We start from the raw sequence: 18,495 nt of genomic DNA on the forward strand, positions 1-18,495 counted from the left end.
CACACACACACACACACACACACACACACACACACAAAAAAAAAAAAAAAATCATCCCTAAAAGCTCTGACAATGGGCTGGAGAGATAGCTCAGCGGCAAGGAACACTGACAGTTCTTCTAGGACCGAGGTTCAATTCCCAGCACCCACATGGGGGCTCACAGCTGTCAGTAACAACAGTTCCACATGACTGGACACCCTTACACAGGCAAAGCACCAATGCACGTAAAAATAAATAAATTAAAAGAAACAAAAAGCTCTGACAATGATGAATTTCCTATAATCACATATAATCCTCTCAGTTTTTCCCCCTGCTTAAGACACTCTTGCTAGGGTGTCTCTTGGCTCTGCCTGGGCCTGAAACTCTAGGGTTGTTATCCAAGGCTGAAGTGATGTCTCCTCGTCAGCTTGAATAAACAGTGAACCTTGCATACTAGTGGCACAGCACATGGCTGAAAAAGCCTCTAGTAAGAGTTTGGCTGGCTATGGAATTGTGTGTTCAGACTAATTTTACATAAAAGTTTCCAGTGTTGTTCCCCTGCTTTTAAGATTCTAGCATCTTCTCTTTACCCCCAATGTTTCTGAAAGGCCATACTGAATTTTATGTAGGTATCTTTTAAGTGATGAGCATGGCCTGTAGATGTAACCAACTGTCTTATTAAATAAGAAACACAGAACCAATGCAAAGAAGAAAGCCAAGAAGTCAGTGCTAAGAGCTAAAACCTTACCCTTCCTCCTGCGGTGGTCCTACCTCTCCAAAAGAGAGCTACTTCCTGTGTTAAAGTCTTCATATAGACTTTCTGTTCTGCCTTCTCATTGGTTGTAAACCCAACCACATGACTGCCTCATCACTGCCTGTCTGTATAGACCTCCAGGTCTTCTATGGTTGATATTGAGATTAAAGGCGTGTGTATCCAATGCTGACTGTATCCCTGAACACACAGAGACTTACCTAGCTCTTCCTATCAAGTGCTGGGATTACAAGCGTACACCACCACTGCCCGGCTTTCCTATGGCTTGCTAATAGCTCTGACCCCCGGGCAACTTTGTTTATTAACATACAAATAACATTTTAGTACAAAATAAAATATCACCATAATGGCCTGAAAATTTATTTCTTTCATTGTTAAGGAATTTCTTGTACTATTTCTATAATATTTTTCTCCTCCTATGATTTTGTTCTTTATTTCTGCAAGAAGATATTAAGTATCCAGTATCATGCCCTAACTTACTCCTCTTTTCCACTATATTCCTTATCTTTAAGCTTACATTCCATTTCAGGTATTTACTTCTTTGTTTTTGTTACAGAACTAAAATACAATGTTTCTTTTTCTTACTTCAGGAATGTCAATACATATGTAATGTGTAATGTGAAAGAAACCACAAGTCAAAGACTTGTAGGTGCACCAATCATGTATTTTGTATGAGAGAAAATGATTTCATAGCATTACTAGTCTAATATACTATGATTTATTTCCAATATAAAACACCTTTTCTAGATTTCAAACTCACAAAGTAAACAAAATTTTCACTCATACAATCCAGTCAAAACCAACATAGAAATTACATTTAGAGACAGTTAACAACTTAAAAGACATCAGATAATGAAAAACAATAACAGATGAAAACTCTCTCCAATCTTTGCTTTGTACCCCAAGTCACTAGATTAAAAAGTACACATTATAATTGCTACCTGAAATATAGTGACAAATTTGATAATATAGCTGATTTCTGTCTCACTAACACCTTTTTTTTTTTCATTGCTGAGGTTGAACTTATGGCCTTGTGCATGCAAGACCAGTGCTCCAGCACTAAGCTAGTTTTCTAGTCCTAAAATACAGTCTTTCACACTCTATACCAAGTTTTAATAAAACTTTAGGCAATAAGTCATTATCAAGAGCTGTAGATAAGCTTTTATTTTTCCAATGTAACCCATGGAGAATTTAAAAATCAGTACATACAAAATGAAATAAATAAGCATGGCTTTACCAAGTAAAAAGAGTATCACATGTTTAATTATGAATATCATACCTTGGTCCGGGAAGGGGTTTTATTTTGTCTTCTTTCATTCCATACAAATGCAATGGCAGCCATGAAATGAACACCATGATTCATTGAAATGGGTCCCAATAATTCCAGGATTTGTTGTCTTAAGTTCTAAAACAAGTTAAGCATTTCACAAGTAAAATAAAACACATGAACATTAATAACTAGATGAAACATTTAATTCAGCAATAGTAGAGAAACCTTGAAACATGTTAATAGCTGTCACTGGACATGGTAGTGCATACTCAGCATTCTACAGTCTGAGGCAGAAGGATCAGTTCAAAGCAAGCCTGGGCTATTTATATAATAAGACCCTGCCTCAAAACAGGAGTTACAATCATGAATATTTTAATTTTACAAGGAAACAAAACTTAAAAGAAAAACAAAACAAAACAAATTAGTTGTCCATTAAATTGACAACTTATTACCATGATTAGATACTAGAAAAATACAGTATGAACCTAAGTTTTACCTAGTTTGAAAATTTTATCCCCTACTTTAGTTACCACTTAGGGGCTTCCTTGCCATTGATGCTGCAATACCCACTGTGCATAACTTTACTTTAGAAGGTATTTCTAAATTAGTTTATTAAGTCTAAGACTATGAAACTTTGAGAAAGTACTTTACTATGTAACACAGGCTGTCCTCAGACATTCCAGGTAGCTCAAGTGTGCTTCAAACATAGATTCTCTTACTGTGAGTCTAGAATTACTGGCATATGCCACTATATCAGTCTTGACTATAAAATTTTGGATTCTTTGAACACATTGCTGAACTATTTTCTTGGAAGGGGGGGCAGTGGGTAGTAAGATGTCAGTTTAAAATGTATTAAAAGAGGGAGAAATTATAACATGTAAGAATAAACTTCAAAAACATCAAATGAAAGATGCCAGACACAGAAAACCAATTATGTATTAACTCACTTCTTTGTAATGTCCAGAAAAATCAAACACATGTGGAGAGAAAACGGAGTGACGTTGATTATGGTTTGGGGATGGAAAAGTGAGCAAGCGCAAGCACACACAGAACTGTTCTGTAATAAAAGACATAACTGAAAACTGAACTGTGAAAGTTTCACAACTTTATAGATTTGCCTAAAGAACCTACTTGTTTGCATCCCTTAAAATGGTTAACACAGCTATTTACTACTCAGTGTGCATGGGGTGTCACATCCACTACCTAAGTTCGTCACACGTTCTGAAGAGAGTCCTCCAATAGATACATGTGCTCTACTCATGAAGTGTACATCTCACCTTTGTGGCTCCCAGATTGATTGTAGTAACTGATGCAGATGCAGCAACCGTCATCTTTTCTGAAGCATCAGCCTGGTGCAGTATGCTCCAGAGCAGAGTTACAGAGGACATAATCATGTGAAGGATTGAGAGGATTCCACTGCGAGCTTCAAACAAGTGTTTCTGGTCTACATTGACCAAAAGCTATGAAGCAGAGAAAAACAGTTACTTACTAAGTGTGGCTGGTCTTTAAGAAGACTGCAAATGTCTATGAAGTCTTACTTGATGATACTGGGTAGTCGGATCCAACAAGCAATAATGGATAATGGCTGTGATCCCTTCCAAAAGAGTAAGTATCATATCTGGTGGAATAACTGATGCTATCCACAAAGGCCTGAAAACAATATATGAAACAGAGGGTCTGTGAAAGCATACTTTATAATTTGCCACTAGTAAATGCCCAGTATATGCCAGATACACAGCAGGCACTCAACAAACATGAATAACAGTAAAAGAATATAGTAGGGGCTTATTATTTCCTCTCTGTAAGTGAGCTGATCTAACTGCACCAGAGTTCTTTTTGGCTAAACAACAATATATAAAGTAAACAAATATAGCCACTATGAACCTCCCCCACCGGAGAATGCCAGGCACATCAGCTGAGGTTTTCCTAGAGGAAAACCAGATACCAGTCTACTAAACATTTGCCTAACTATTCACAGATCAATTTTGAATATGGCTGAGACACAGTTTACCACCATACCTGGGAAACTTATAACAAAATTAGAGGGGGAAAAATACTTTAAAACATAAATTAACTTCAGCTACAAATTAACTTGTGTTTAGGTAATATACTGGATAAGGACTGGGGAAAAATGTTTTTTGCCAGTTGAGCAAAAAGAACATCTAATTCAATTTGATCCTTGAAAGAAAAAGTTTCTCTTCATCTCTATTCTAGATCTCTTTTATTGATACTCAATAAAATACTAGAGCTGAACTTCCTTATTTTTAAAAATGGCATACTATTTACAACATACTCACAACCACTACTTCATTTCCTACTAGTTGGTTTTTGGTTTTGTCTCTTTGTGGTGGTGCTAGGGATCAAACTGCGGGTCTTATACAGCTTAATACCCACTCTCCCAGAGCTATACCCTATATGCCACTCAAATTGCGACATCTAAGGAGACATGACAGATGTATGAAAACTGTCACTAACGACAAAGCTAAAATCAATCATTACCTACTGTCAGATAATCCTGTTTCGTATTTGTACTGCTGAATTAGATTGTCCAAGTTCCTGCACAGCTGCAGTGTCACAGAAACCACAACTCTCTGCAGAACTTTTCCCATGTAAGGCAGAGTAGATGTGATCAAGCCAATCCACTGTGGATGCATCTTACATGCACAGTGCTGATGCAAAGCTCTGATCACTGCACAGAGGAACATGCCTTGACACGTGATTGGCTGAGCGTGCAAATACTGAAGAGAAGTCATAGGCTGATGGGGACTGATGTGTTCCAGATCAGACACAACAAAATCAAAACCTGCTTCATTCTCTTCAGGAATAGTCATCACCCGGTGTTCTAGAACAATTAGCCTCTGAAGTACCCTAAGAAGCTGTGACTGGAGTGTGCTGCCATTGTCTAACTCATCCTCTGAGAAATTGATGAGGCTGTCTTCTGAGAAGCCTTCTTCCACGGCAACCATGTTCTTACCTGCTATTTTTTCACTGTGCCATTTCTGTACACTGAAGATAGATGACAGCAAACAATGAAGAATTACCTTCTGAACTTTGCACTTAGACAGCATATCAGAGATAAAACTAGGGAAACCCTTTGCAGAGCTTTCTATTACTTTTGCTAGCTCTGTAAAGAGGAGAGTCAAGATTTCTATACTCATCATTTGCATGTTTCGATTGCCTATTAGGTCTTGGGTAGTGACCTTGACATGAGTTGGGTAATGGCTACGCATATAGTATAAGCAGAGAGAAATAAGAATTTCAATGTACATGGAACTCCGGAAGTTATGATTTGAATCTACTGGAATGTGACTATAGAAGTCTTTGCCCATCACAGAGATTCGGTGTCTGGCCAATAGATTCTGAAGTAGTGACAGCTGAGGAGTGTAAGCATTATTTACACTTGTCGTTGAAATGGCATTTACAAAAGCAACGGGGTTAGTTTTCAAGATGGATTTGATGGCAGAAAAAGCATACAGAGTCCTCGATGAATCATACAACTGCAGATACAGGAGCACATGTTGGTAGAGAGGATGGATGTTGAAATTGGGAGATTTCCGTGATCCTGGAGAACCCATGTCACTCTCAATTTCAGAAATTTCACCCTCACCACAGCTATACCAGTTCTCTAAGTCCAGGCCATCACTGAAGAATACATTTGTTTGTTTCATTTTCTCACCTGCAGCTTTTTTTTTGTCCTCATCCTTTTTTCTGGCAAGCTTTACCTTGGGTTTTGCACCTGGTTGTTTACCTGATTCTTTAACAATTGTTTCTTTCTCTGACACTTTTTCTGATAATTTTTCTTTGAAGCTAAATTGAATACTACTGTGACTCCTTTGTCTAGATTTGGTTTCTGTGGAAACAGAAGAATCATTGAGAGTCTGCGCTGTTCCTGAAATGCAAGGTGAGGAGCTATTTCTGGAGATCCCATTGGCCAAGCACTCACAGCCTTCCTCTACAGACACAGAGAGAAACTGAGGGCTGTCATCACTCAGCAGAGCATGCTGACTGTGTTGAGGGGCTTGATCTTCACTTTTAGTAGCCTCTATACCTGCATCTAAATCACTACTCTTCGGCAGCAGAGATTCTATTTCTAACTCAGATGTAACTGATGCAGATTCTGCTTCCAGGCCACTCACAACTTTACATATCAGGTCAAAGACCACTTGCTGAACGTCATCATCTGGGGAGCTTGCCTTTGCCATGAGAGAATCCTCATGAGCATTCACATTTTCAGGATCAACTTCATAACTAAAGTTGTCTCCGGCAGAAGACTGAGAACACCCAGAGTCAGAGCTCTGAAGTATTTCCATCTGCTGATCTGGGAGGTCAAAGTCAGATACAACCATTGGAATCGTCTCACTGCTGGTGCTGAGGAGAGAAAGTCTGTCACTCAATGGATTAACAGTGAGGCTGAAGTTCTCTATTTCATCCATAGTCAGAGGCTTTTCACCGTTTCCTTTTGATGCAATGAGGTGTACTTGGTTTACTGGCAAATGACATAAACAGTAAAGGAGGAAAAACAGAAAAGAGATTAAGATAACTAAAATACAGAAAGTAGATCAAATTAAAAAACTGTCATTATTTTCATCAACTACTTATATCTTTAAAATTACAGTCTACTATTATCTTAGAACTTTTAAATAAGATGACCATGTAGATGACTATTAGAATTTGTAACTTAATGACAAAAGCACACTTAACAGACAGAACATAATATTTTACCTTTTTCTCTAAAATAAGACATTCTTTAAAATTACAGCTTAAAATTACTTTTTCCTCCTCATATGATACTTCCCTTTATTTTTACTGGTCTAAAAATTTATATATAATATATAGTTTAAAGCATCAATAACTTCCTTGGTTTTAGTGCAAATTCAACAAATATTTATGAACTATCTAGCATGTGTCAGATTGGAAACCAAGAGGAGCTTAAAATGAGTAGGGGACCACAAACACATTTCTTCATTGCACACCATGTAAGGCAGAACTATGTTACATTTCAGAAAAGGTATTTGAAGCTTTGAGTTTTGGTACTGTATGCATAGTAAAGCAAAATGCTACCAAAGTCCTGGTACCTCAGGTGAAGTCTGAGACTGATCCCAGAGGAGAATTCAGCAATAGAGATTGGCCAGCAGAGTGCTACCACCTGAGTGTTTTGGCAATAAGCAGGGTAGTGCAAGTTCTTAGAATACCCACAGGAAGCAGTATAAAAGCTAAACAGAGGACCTAGGACTTGGTCTGCCACACTAGAAATGGAATAGAAGCATGATCGTTTGGAGCTTCACCATTTACCATCTGTGGGACTGAAAGTCACAGCCTTCTGAACATCAACAGAATGACTGGTAAAATAAGCTGACCCCATAAGGAGATTTGTCTATAAAAGATGAGGAAAATGACTTACGACTTATCACACATAAAGTGTGTGTTACAGGTCTCCCCATGAAATATCTACTGAGCATTTACAGGATCTGAATTGCTTCATAAATTCTAAAGTATTTCATAAAATATTGAGTGTCTCTGACCACAGCTGTGGCCGATTCCTCTAATGAGAAATCAACTTATTATCAAGATCTAAGAACTCAAAGATAGTTACTGATAAAGCATATTTTGACCAATCTAGATGGACTCTAAGAAGAAGAAGGGAAAAAATAATGGAAACCCCCCCCACACACAATTCTCTTGTCAATCACTGTGTGGTCACATCTTACTTATACTGAATAACTTAAGTCTAATTAGAGGGATACTTTGTGACCTTTACCATTGTTGCAGGTAAAATTTTGCATGAAATGCTTGTCATTTTCCTCTCCTGGATAATAGGAGGTCTTACTCCAGTAACGTTCTGCTTGCACACGCTGCACTGAAACCCTCTGAGTTTTTGGATGAAGCAGGAGCAGTAATAATGGTTCCAGCACTCTTGCAATGTCATGTCTTTGTAGCACCTGGTTCAGCCAGGCTTGTCCCACAGAGCTAGTAGAACCATCAAGACTATTAAGGCTATCTAACATGATGAACAGTGACCTAAAATAAACACCAGCAATTAAAACAAAGAAAAAAAAACACATTTAATTATGAATTTTTCTGAAGTTAACATTTTTAGTATTTTTTCTAGTTAAGAAAACATTTCTCTTTTTATATATTTATATTTAAAAATATTACAAGTGTATATTGCTTTTACAAGACAAGTTTTACTTAGTCTTGTTTAGTAACATATTTCACTGATATCATCATGCACTAAAGTTTCTGCAATTTAATGCTATTTTCATGATGGTGAGGGCCACTCTGCTCTCAATTCTCTTCAGGAGTCAAAAGAATGCACTTAATTCAAGTAATGACATTCCATAAAAGGTCTGGGCCATAGTTTGAAATCAGAAAACCCAAGATCCAAATCCCTTGTAGAGTCTTGGGTGAGCAAGTTAACTTTAGTGGACCTCAAGTACATTCGCCATCAGATTAGGGCAGGTGGTTGCCAAATTAGAAACTTATCTGTAAGGCAATTGGCTCAAGGCCTAGTTCATTATATAGGTTGACCAGATGGTTCAATAGAAAATCCTTTAAAAGTTGTGCTGCTGGCTGAAAAGTACTGGTTAATCCAAAGTTGGGTTGTAATCACAATTAGATTTATGGCCACTTCTATAAGACCTGAAGATAAGGTATCTTCTGATACCTTATGAATGTACCCTGGAATCAAGGCAAATCTAGTATCTGAAGCATGAGTAACTCTATTTGCTTTTAGGTCTATATGTGCACCAGCATCTCTGGAGACCAATATTCTCAAATCCACTGGAGGGGTTTGGCAGTGCTTTCAGTTAAGGAAGAGGATTGAGAATGACTGACTGACTAGTCTTTCAACAGTGTGACTATAGATTCGGGAAGGCTGGGTGCACTCTGTACTCCTGTCATCATACAATGGTGCTTGGCACATAACAGGGGTTTGATGATCAGTGGTCCAATGTAAGAAAGGAAGGGCACTTGGTTCTCTAGAGATTACAAATAAAAATCTGCTGGCTAGGTGACACAACCAAGGAATTTAAAATAACTTAGATTTTCTAAAGAACTAGTAAATTCCCATCTCCTGTTCTAGCCAAGCTTGAAAGAGAATTCAAGAAGAGACAACAAATAAGACATCCAATTATAAAATATGAATATGAAATGTAACCAACCTGTCAAAGGAACGTGCAAAAGATGACTTATTTATGTGGAGATCCCTTGTTAGATGCCAAAGTACTGCAAACTTTGCATGTGCTTCCATCCTTATTTTCTGAGAAAAGTGGGAAATTCAATTATTTTCTTCTCAACTGAAGATATTAAGTGATTTCAATAAAATCAGTATAACTGTTTACAAGTACCATGTTTAATGGCCACAGTACTCAAGTACACACTGCAATAAACTTTTAGTACATTTCTAACTTGGAAGTAGAACCAAACAAAATATTTGCATATAGACAAAAATATTTAACCTAAAGGGTCATCTTACCTGTGCTGGTTAGTTTTTATTGTAACTTGATACAGCCCTGAGTTATCAGGGAAGAGAGAACCTCAAATAAGGCACTGCCTACATCAGACTGGCTTAAGGACACATCTAAGAGACACTATCTTGATAGCTAATTGATCTTGGAGGGTCCAGCCCCATTGTGGAAGCATCCCTTGGCAGGTTGTTGTGGGCTACAGAAAAAAACTAGCTAAAGGTGGGTGTAGTGGCACACACCTGTAATCCCAGCACTCTGGAGGCAGAAGCTGGTGGATTTCTGTGAGTTCCAGGCCAGTCAGGGCTATAGAGAGAGAACCTATCTCAAAAAAAGAAAGAAGAAAGGAAGATGCAAGCATGTAAGCAAGTCAGCTAGTTAGCTAAGCATGTGCCTGTGAGTAGCCAGAGAGCAAGCTATAGCAATGTTCGTCCATAGTTTCTTGTTCATGGTTCTGACTTCTCTCAATGATAGTGGGATCTGGAAGTATAAGGCAAATAAATAAACCCTTTCCTCTCCTAAGCTGCTCTTCATCATTATGTTTTATTACAGCAACAGAAATCAAACTAGAACATCACCTTAACTCAAAAATTACTTTAGACTTTCATCAATGTGATTACTGTATAAAGGAACACAGACAGCTAAAAACATGCATGCCATTACATCATGCATATGCAAGGCATTTCTCTCTCTTTTAAGTATAAACATTTAGTTTAAAAATTATATTTTTCTCCCACAAAAATAATTATATTCAATGAATTTCTAAAAAAAACCATGTATTTTAAATTCAGTGAAAATATGGTGTCAGTTTTACACTTGTTCTCTGATATTTATATAACCCTTCAAGCAAAGTTCCAACAAATAATACTTATTGTTAAAAAAAATCTACATGGGGTAGGTTAGAAGAGTGCTTGCTTTATCTATGGGCTTAATACATGGTTTTCCTATGATGCTTGTATTTATACATCAACCAATAGAAATATATAAAAATCAATCACTACTGTTTGAACTTTTTCCTGGGTGTGTATCTTTACTCAGAACTTATAACAAGTATTTTAAAAAGATATTGTTGTATGTTAAAAATAACAGGTATACCATTTATTCTAGATTTATACATAATGTAAAATAGAAAATAAAACACAAGATTTGATTTAAAATTTGATTTCTGAACAATTTTGAAAGAATATGATGAGCCACAAATTAGAATTTAAAATTTTTTTAAGAAAACAAACACTATTACTTTCATTTACCATTATGTTCTTTATTACTGATTATTCAGATGTCAGGTATAACAATTTTCCTAGAGAGGTTCCTTAATTTATCTTTTGGCATTATGAGCTTGAGTGTGTGCATGTGTGTGCATGTATGTGTGTGTAAGTGTGCACACGTGCAGGATGAAAAGGACTTACCTTATCTTTATGGGTTAACTGCTGACTTATAACATCCTCACAGATGCTAGAAGAAGGAACCAAATTATGTAACTGATAAAACAGTTCCACACTCTTCTGATGGTGCTGAGGTGTCCCATCTCCCAGCTGGTCCCATAATGTCAAGGCTACATGCTACAGAAAAAGATGTGAAAGTGACTGCATTATACAATGTTTATAAAAGCCAAACTTTTATAAAGTTGCTGCTCACTTTCTGGCTAACTGAACATTAGAATCTTTTAAAATACATTAAACAATTTTCTTTTAGACTTATTTCACATGGGTGAGTGTTTTGCTTGCATGTATGTAAGTGCACCACATGTGTGCCTGGTGCCCATAAAAGTGAGAAGTGGTTGTTGCATCCCTTGGAACTGGAGTTACAGTTTTGAACACCATTCAGTGCTAGGAATTGAACTTGGGTTCACTCCAAGAGCAACAAGTGCTCTTAACCACTGAGCCAACTCTCCAGGCTGATGCTTGTTTAATATTTCTTTTACAATCAGCAATGTAACAGGCAGTTTCTGCATGGCTTACATAAGAACTCTTGATTACTTTACTGATATTTAATAAAGTAGCACCAGAATACATTGATACATTCTCACATGAAATTTAGAAATGTGTATTACAGACTAACACTCTTATCTAATGCCTCATGCATGCTAGGCAAGCGTGCTATCACTCAGCACATCCCAAGCCCATGGAGTTTTATGAAGTCAGATTTGAGCTATATGTGCTATCATATACCAGTCTTTGATCTAGGCCATTGGTAAGAAGGCAAGTCTTCAGGGTTTACCGTGATAGTATAGAACCTACTCAACTCTATCAAGAGGAAGTGTCAGGTGGGGGCAATTACTTGAAATGGAGTCTAAAAACTCCCAAATGTAAAAGAATCCCCCTGTAGGAGGCACTGAACTCAAAGCCACTCCATGTTCTCTGTGAAGGAATCACCTATACCACTATGTAAATCAGACTGTGCCTGAAGGACCTCATACACCAAAGGTAATCAAACAACATGAAGTCAGAACAACCTGTCACGGAGTTTTAGAAAAACAGGGGTCTACTCTAAAAAAAAAAAAAAAGTATCACATCCACTTACTACAGAAATATCTATTGTATAAATGGGCTTTCTTCTTGGTTAGTTGAAACTCTTTCCTCCCTTACTTCAGTGCCCCAAGTCAAGCATCATACATACATTCTTAGCCATATATAACCTGGGTTTCTTGGAATTTACCTTGAAAAATTCAGTCTTCTCAGCTATGTACCTCAGATTGCCCTGTGTGAGGGGAGGTCTGATAACTACAGCTACTCTTCCTTGGTTTGGACTTAAGGGCTGAGCAGGCTCCATGCTGTTGATACTTTCCCCAGTGACCATGGCAACAGACTGAGTCAGTCCCACCAGGTCCATGACTAGAGACACAGCAACACTCTGAACACTGAAATCACTTGCTTGGCTACAAGCACTCATCAGAGTCTGGAGCCATTGTGGAGGGTGTGCATGTTCACAGTCTGAAACACAAGAGCATGAAACAGTTACTTAGCTTTAAGTTAATTTCAAAATGACAAACAATGCCACTTCAGGCCTTCATCTTTAAACCATGGTTTCTCAAATAGTCTTTAGAACTTTGAAAAATAAGGCACTAATAAGAATTTCATAAACTTTTAAAAATATATACTTTCATGTCCCATTTAATATAATCTATTTTCCTATCCTTAGAAGCACTTTATCAACAAATATTATCTAATGCCTACTGTCCTACAGAAACACACATGATGTCATAAGAGAAAAAAGTAGTGAAATTAATGTTACTCCAGGACTTTCACTTTTAAAATGTGAAAGCCATGCAAATCACATAATCTCTTATCAACAACTTCCCCATAATGACTGGATTTCATTCAGGCTGGAGAGATGGCTCAGAGAAAAGGCACTTGCCACCAAGCCTGATAACTTGAGTGCAATCCCTAGAACCTACATGGTGGAAGGAAACCAACTCCCAAGGGGTTGCTCACTCACACACAGGCATGCACAGTGCATAAAATACTGAAAGGTAAATGGCAGAAACAACCTCACCAGTGTCAAGTTTTTCAGAATGTAACTCTGAGGTATGGTTTCCCTCTGCAATGTAGACTGGAAAACTTGAGCACTCTAAGAAGAGCTGACAGGCAGCAAGGAAGGCAGAAAGGTATTCTTTTGAAGTTTTTGGTGTATGTATGCTTCTTTCTTTTGCATCCCCTTGGGAATCCCTGTCCCATTTTGAAGTTTCTCTTTGCAGTCGACGGAGATCTCCCTGGTGGTCTGCAGCCAAAGGCTGAGAAAGGGAGTCACTGTGAATGATGTAGAGGTTGATGAGTCTGGAGAGGAACTGCTGGACATACTCCACGCAGCACTGCATTGTAGTCTTTTGTGCTGCCTTCCCACTCCGGGCTGCTGGTCCCTGAGTGAAGGTGGAAGGCGGCTGGATGACAGTTTCTTCAGATCCCACTGTGGATGCTGTCTCTGTCTCCGAAGACGTGCTGCCAATGGGGATGGGAGCTGTCCCCTGTCCATTGAGCTCTCTGTCAAGATCATCAGTTCGGTCTGCTTGATACTGTATAAACTCAGTGAAGCCACTTTCTGATGATCGACTACTTGGTGGGTTTTCTCCATCTTCAAATACTTCAGTAGGATTTTCCATAGAAACTGAAGATACCTGATGATTTTAAACAAAGTGAAAGGCTGAGTAGGAACATAGATGCTAGGGACTAGAAAGGGTGGTCTTTTCACAAAAAGTTGTAAACTACTTACAGATAGCTTAATTTTACACTGGAATCAAAGCAGTTCCCACATTGACTAATATGTTGCTTACTATAATCAACAGTAAACAGTAACAGGGTTCCAATAAATACACGAAGATAAACTCATTCACCAAGTACTTATCATTCATTGTGTCATAAAATAAGGTTGGCTTTATTTAATGACTTGATTTTTCAGATAAGGTCTTGTCATGTACCCAGGCTCAATTCTAACTCAAATTCTCTTGCCTCAACCTCTTAAGTGTCAGGAGTAGAGGCATGTGCCACCACACTTGTTAGGTTTCTGAAGTTAAAAAAAAAACCACATGCATGTACAAATCTTTAGAATCTGTTTCCTTGTTTCAAATAAATATTTCACCTTTTTCATGAAACAACCTTTCTTAATGTCTAAACAATGTAAAGAATGAGAAATACAAGATTAAAAATCTTGCATTTTAAGTATTAAAAATAAAATCTAATAGAAGATGTGTCTGGGACCACATGAATGTGACTCTCTTGAAGTATGAAAGTACCATCATATACCCTTACACCCACGTTCCTTCAGTGGAGAGTTACTCAGCTCATATCTCCTTCAGATTATGGACTAGGTGGTAGGACCTGAGGGAACAGTTTAGAATCAATGGTAATACAGACAAATGACCATTTCTGGAGTAGGGATAGAATCAAGTATTGTCTGGTTTTGTTTAAAAAATAAAAAGTTGTGCATTCCATGAATGTGTTCAATGACTGTGACAGAGGATAAGAATAGTTTGTACTTTCTCTTAGCCTTCCCTTTCCAACTTGCCTTCTACCCACATCAATATGGCGGCTAAAGGTGTGAGCTCTAAGTCAGCTAGATATGTGCCATGAACTTGATAGTTGCCAAACCTCAGGTTCCTAATTTGTACACAGCAGTGACCCTGTATCCACTGTGTGTGTGTGTGTGTGTGTGTGTGTGTGTGTGTGTGTGTGTCTGTGAGTGTGTAACCCAAGTGGATGCCTGAAACTATGGTTAGTACTAAAAACTTAATAACTGACATTTTCCTGTACATACAGACCAGTGGTTTTCAACATGTGGGTCATGACTCCCACAGGAGTTGCACATCAGATATCCTGCATATCAGATATTTATATTATGATCCATAACAGTAGCAACATTAGTTATGAAGTGGCAACAAAATAATTTTATGGTTGGGAGTTACCACAACATAAAGAACTATTTTAAAGGACTGCAGCATTAGGAAAGTTGAGAACCACTGATATAGACCAACAGACCGATGATAAAGCATCACAGGAAGAGATTAACAACAGTAATCATACAGAGCAAGTCTAGTAGAATAAGACTAACATGAATGTGGACTCTCCCAAAATATCTTATTATAGCACAATCATTTTTCTTAAGATGATGTAACAGTATGATGAGAAGTGAGATGAATGATACAGGCACTTTATTAACAGAGCTATTTCATAAGGGTTGCTTGAAGAAGCACACAGACAATACATCTGATAACTAAAAAAGGGGGTTGTATAGATATCAGATTACCTATGCCAGATAAAGGGATGCTTCACATGCTCAAGAGGACAGTGCATGATTCCATCATGCTACAAACAACAGTAGCACACAATTTAGAACTTGTAAATTATTACCAGAATTTTCCATGTAACACATTAGGTCCACCATTGACTACTCACTGGCAACTGAAATTACGGAAATGGGAAAGTTCATAAGAAGGACTACTGTAACAAAAATTTCTACATTTTACAGTTAGTTTAAGTATTAAATAATAGTATATACAGGGAACCTGGCACAGTGCCTAGTGCTCGGCAAGCACACGATGTTAGTGTTCACTCATTATCCCTACCTATCTTATCACTAGTGTCTTTTAAATTTTGTTCTAAATATACTGCTCCATTTTCACATGTCTTGTTACCCGACTGAACACTACCTCTCACCTGCACTACTGCAGGTCTCCCCACATCCACTTTTGTTTCTCAGATCCATACTCCACTCTGTGCCAGAGTAAGTTTCTAAAACATGTATCCTATTTTGGCACTGGCCTTTCCCCCTTCTTTGTCTTCCCATTGCTCCCAAGACAAAGAATAAAAGCCTTAGTATAGCAAACAAGGCTCTGTTAACCTGGCCCCTGCCTCTCTTATAATTGCATCAACAAGTGCATAGAGTTCCTTTCTGTCTTAGGGCCTTTGCTAGTGTTTCTTCCTGTCACGAGCTTTCTTTTTTAACACTTTACCCCAACAATTCCTCTAGGGTTACACTTCAAGAAAGCAGTCCCTGACCTACATCCTACACTCCTACTTCCAATTTGATCCTACACTAATCATTCTATATACATTAATTTAACTGTAATTAAAAGTGTAATCACTAGTTTAATTCATCTCTTAGCTTGAAGGAAAGAAAGGGTTGAGAAGTGCAGAGACTGTACAGTTAGTTCCTAAAAGCTATTGAATGAATCAAGTAATTTCTCTATTTCAAAGACAGAAAACTGAAGTGCAACCTGGGCATGGTGGCACACGCCTCAGGTGGATCTCTGTGAGTTCAAGGCCAGCCTGGTCTACTAAGTGAGTTCCAGGACAGCCAAGGCTGTTACACAGAGAAACCCTGTCTTGAAAAACAAAAAACAACATAAACAAAACTGAATTTCGGGGAGATTAAAATAAACATGCCCAAGGTTGCAGTAGAAAAGTTAAGTAGTCAACACAGGAGTTTTGGAGAGGGTGATTTTTCAATTCTGTGGGATTTTTTTGTTGTTGTTGTTTTGTTTTTTTAAAACATGATTATAGTTTTACTAGGTTCAGCACTACTCTTCATATTATAGTGTTAAAGTCTACAGTGGCTAGAAGATTGAACTTATTTTTCTCTTTGAAAGGTTATTCACCATCTAAAATGATGTACTTTATACAAAATAAGCCTTATTTCAATAAAAATCTATCATTAGCTTATTCCTATTTATTTTTTATTAATACAAAGTATGATACCAAGGTAATTGACTTTAATCTATAAATCCAATTAAGCTTGCATACATAATATTTATTGGTTTAGACTATATTATGTAGCTATATAGTTATTTTAGATGTCCAATACAATGATATTATAAAAGATACTAAGTGCCATGAGGTCAAACTAGGCTCACAATTGTTAAAAGATGCTGCCCTTCACATACATATCAAAAATATAGCCCCAGCTTGAAAATATTATCAACTTCCATATATCTAAGATTAAAATATTGTACTTCAGGAAAAAATAGGACAAACATATATGGTTAGAAGCATGAAAGGGGAAGGAAGGATGAATGGAAAGATAGATGGATATGGGAGTCATATTCAATGTTAACAAGTCATTATAATTTAGACTGTATTATGCTGGATTAACTTGAACACAGTCTCATTTACCTTACCAATGATAATCAATAAAGGCCTTCAGATAAACATGTAAATTTTCACATATTAAATATGTTACTGAAAAAATGGTTAAGGTGTGTGTCTTCTCCAACTCCCAAAAGTCTCATTCAGCTGCAATATCAGTTAAATGCTTTTTAGTTTTATTTCTAAGAAAAATCTCAGAGCACAATGTAAGGACAGTCCAATGAAAGAACTTTCCCACTCATGGTAGAAACAAAATATATTATACATACATGACAAGCAGGTTGGAAAGGACTAAAGAAATGGTTCCAGTTTATGTAGAATAACCCTAAATATATTTAAAATGAGTTAATTTAATTTCATTATGAAGGATATAGAATGAGAAAAATGTTTCCGGATTAACAGCTGGCAGGAAAGGTTGTACATACCACCCTCAAATTCTATGTTTCAGGGAGGAAAAGTAGATTATTCAAAGAAAAGGGGCAATTATACAACCACAGGATTATAGACAACAAACCTGATTCTCCAGGAACTTTCAAATACTTACATTAACATAGTACCAATGTGACTGTTTCACATAATTAACATGTAATTCAACTGAACATCTTCATTCATACTTCACTAGATTGATTTTTTTTTTCATTTATTTACTGTGTATATGTGTTTGTGTGGGTGTGTATATGGACATCAGAGCACAATCCTTGGGAGTCAGTTCTTCCTTTTTACACGTGGGATCTGAGGACTGAACTCAGGTCATCAGGCTGAAGAGCAAATGCCTTTACTCAATGAGTCATTTTACTGGCCCTTACTAGATATTTTAATGTAAGTCTGAAAGGAATTAAATCACTGATTTTTCTATAAGGATTTCGCTGGTATTAAAGTATGTTATTGGTATGACATTAAAATTATATATTACATGTTTAGATATTATAGATATGTGTCTGTATAAAAACAAAGGTTTTACTTTTACTCAGTTTCACGAAGAAAATATTGAGTATATAGGTGCTTGAAAATAAAAAAAATGATGATAGATTTCAGGAAAATCATGCTAAAACTTTGGTGTAGTAATAGAATAAATAAAATTTATATATAGGCTTGTTACCCACATAATAGGAAATGCCTTTTGTGTTTATCTGATACTTACCATGTAGCTAATGTGACTGGGGCATTCAATTTTTTAAATTAAAATAAAAAAGGATAACAAAGCTATTATCAAACTAAGCATGTTTGTAACAACTTGGATATGACTGTAAATTTTCATATATAAATTTTACAAACCAATATGTATCAAGAATTCCTGCTAAAAATTAGATAGTTGTATAAAGATGCACTCTAAAAATAAAATGTTCAGTATATTTTGAAGACAGTACAAAAAAATAAAGGATCAAATTCATTTTCATGACATCAATTTTGTATATATTACATACTGAAATGATA

At 36.9% G+C, this 18,495-nt stretch overlaps 1 protein-coding gene across 15 annotated transcripts in view; it reads right to left on the minus strand.

The window, feature by feature from the left end:
- Dop1a (DOP1 leucine zipper like protein A) overlaps positions 1 to 18,495 on the minus strand; it is a 105,360-nt gene that overhangs the window by 29,385 nt on the left and 57,480 nt on the right. For all 15 annotated transcript variants that reach the window (XR_013052857.1, XM_076576744.1, XM_076576739.1 and 12 more), the window contains 9 exons: positions 12,980 to 13,598; positions 12,143 to 12,417; positions 10,894 to 11,046; positions 9,182 to 9,279; positions 7,780 to 8,039; positions 4,521 to 6,507; positions 3,560 to 3,671; positions 3,299 to 3,481; positions 2,031 to 2,156 (listed from right to left, as the gene is read on the minus strand). Coding sequence is in view for 14 of the 15 variants with exons in the window: in XM_076576744.1 (XP_076432859.1) it covers positions 2,031 to 2,156; positions 3,299 to 3,481; positions 3,560 to 3,671; positions 4,521 to 6,507; positions 7,780 to 8,039; positions 9,182 to 9,279; positions 10,894 to 11,046; positions 12,143 to 12,417; positions 12,980 to 13,598 (3,813 nt within the window). In the remaining variant the exon portion in view is untranslated. The remainder of the gene's footprint in view (positions 1 to 2,030; positions 2,157 to 3,298; positions 3,482 to 3,559; positions 3,672 to 4,520; positions 6,508 to 7,779; positions 8,040 to 9,181; positions 9,280 to 10,893; positions 11,047 to 12,142; positions 12,418 to 12,979; positions 13,599 to 18,495) is intronic.

The sequence above is a fragment of the Peromyscus maniculatus genome, chromosome 7, assembly GCF_049852395.1.
Source record: "Peromyscus maniculatus bairdii isolate BWxNUB_F1_BW_parent chromosome 7, HU_Pman_BW_mat_3.1, whole genome shotgun sequence".
Lineage (NCBI taxonomy): Eukaryota > Metazoa > Chordata > Mammalia > Rodentia > Cricetidae > Peromyscus > Peromyscus maniculatus.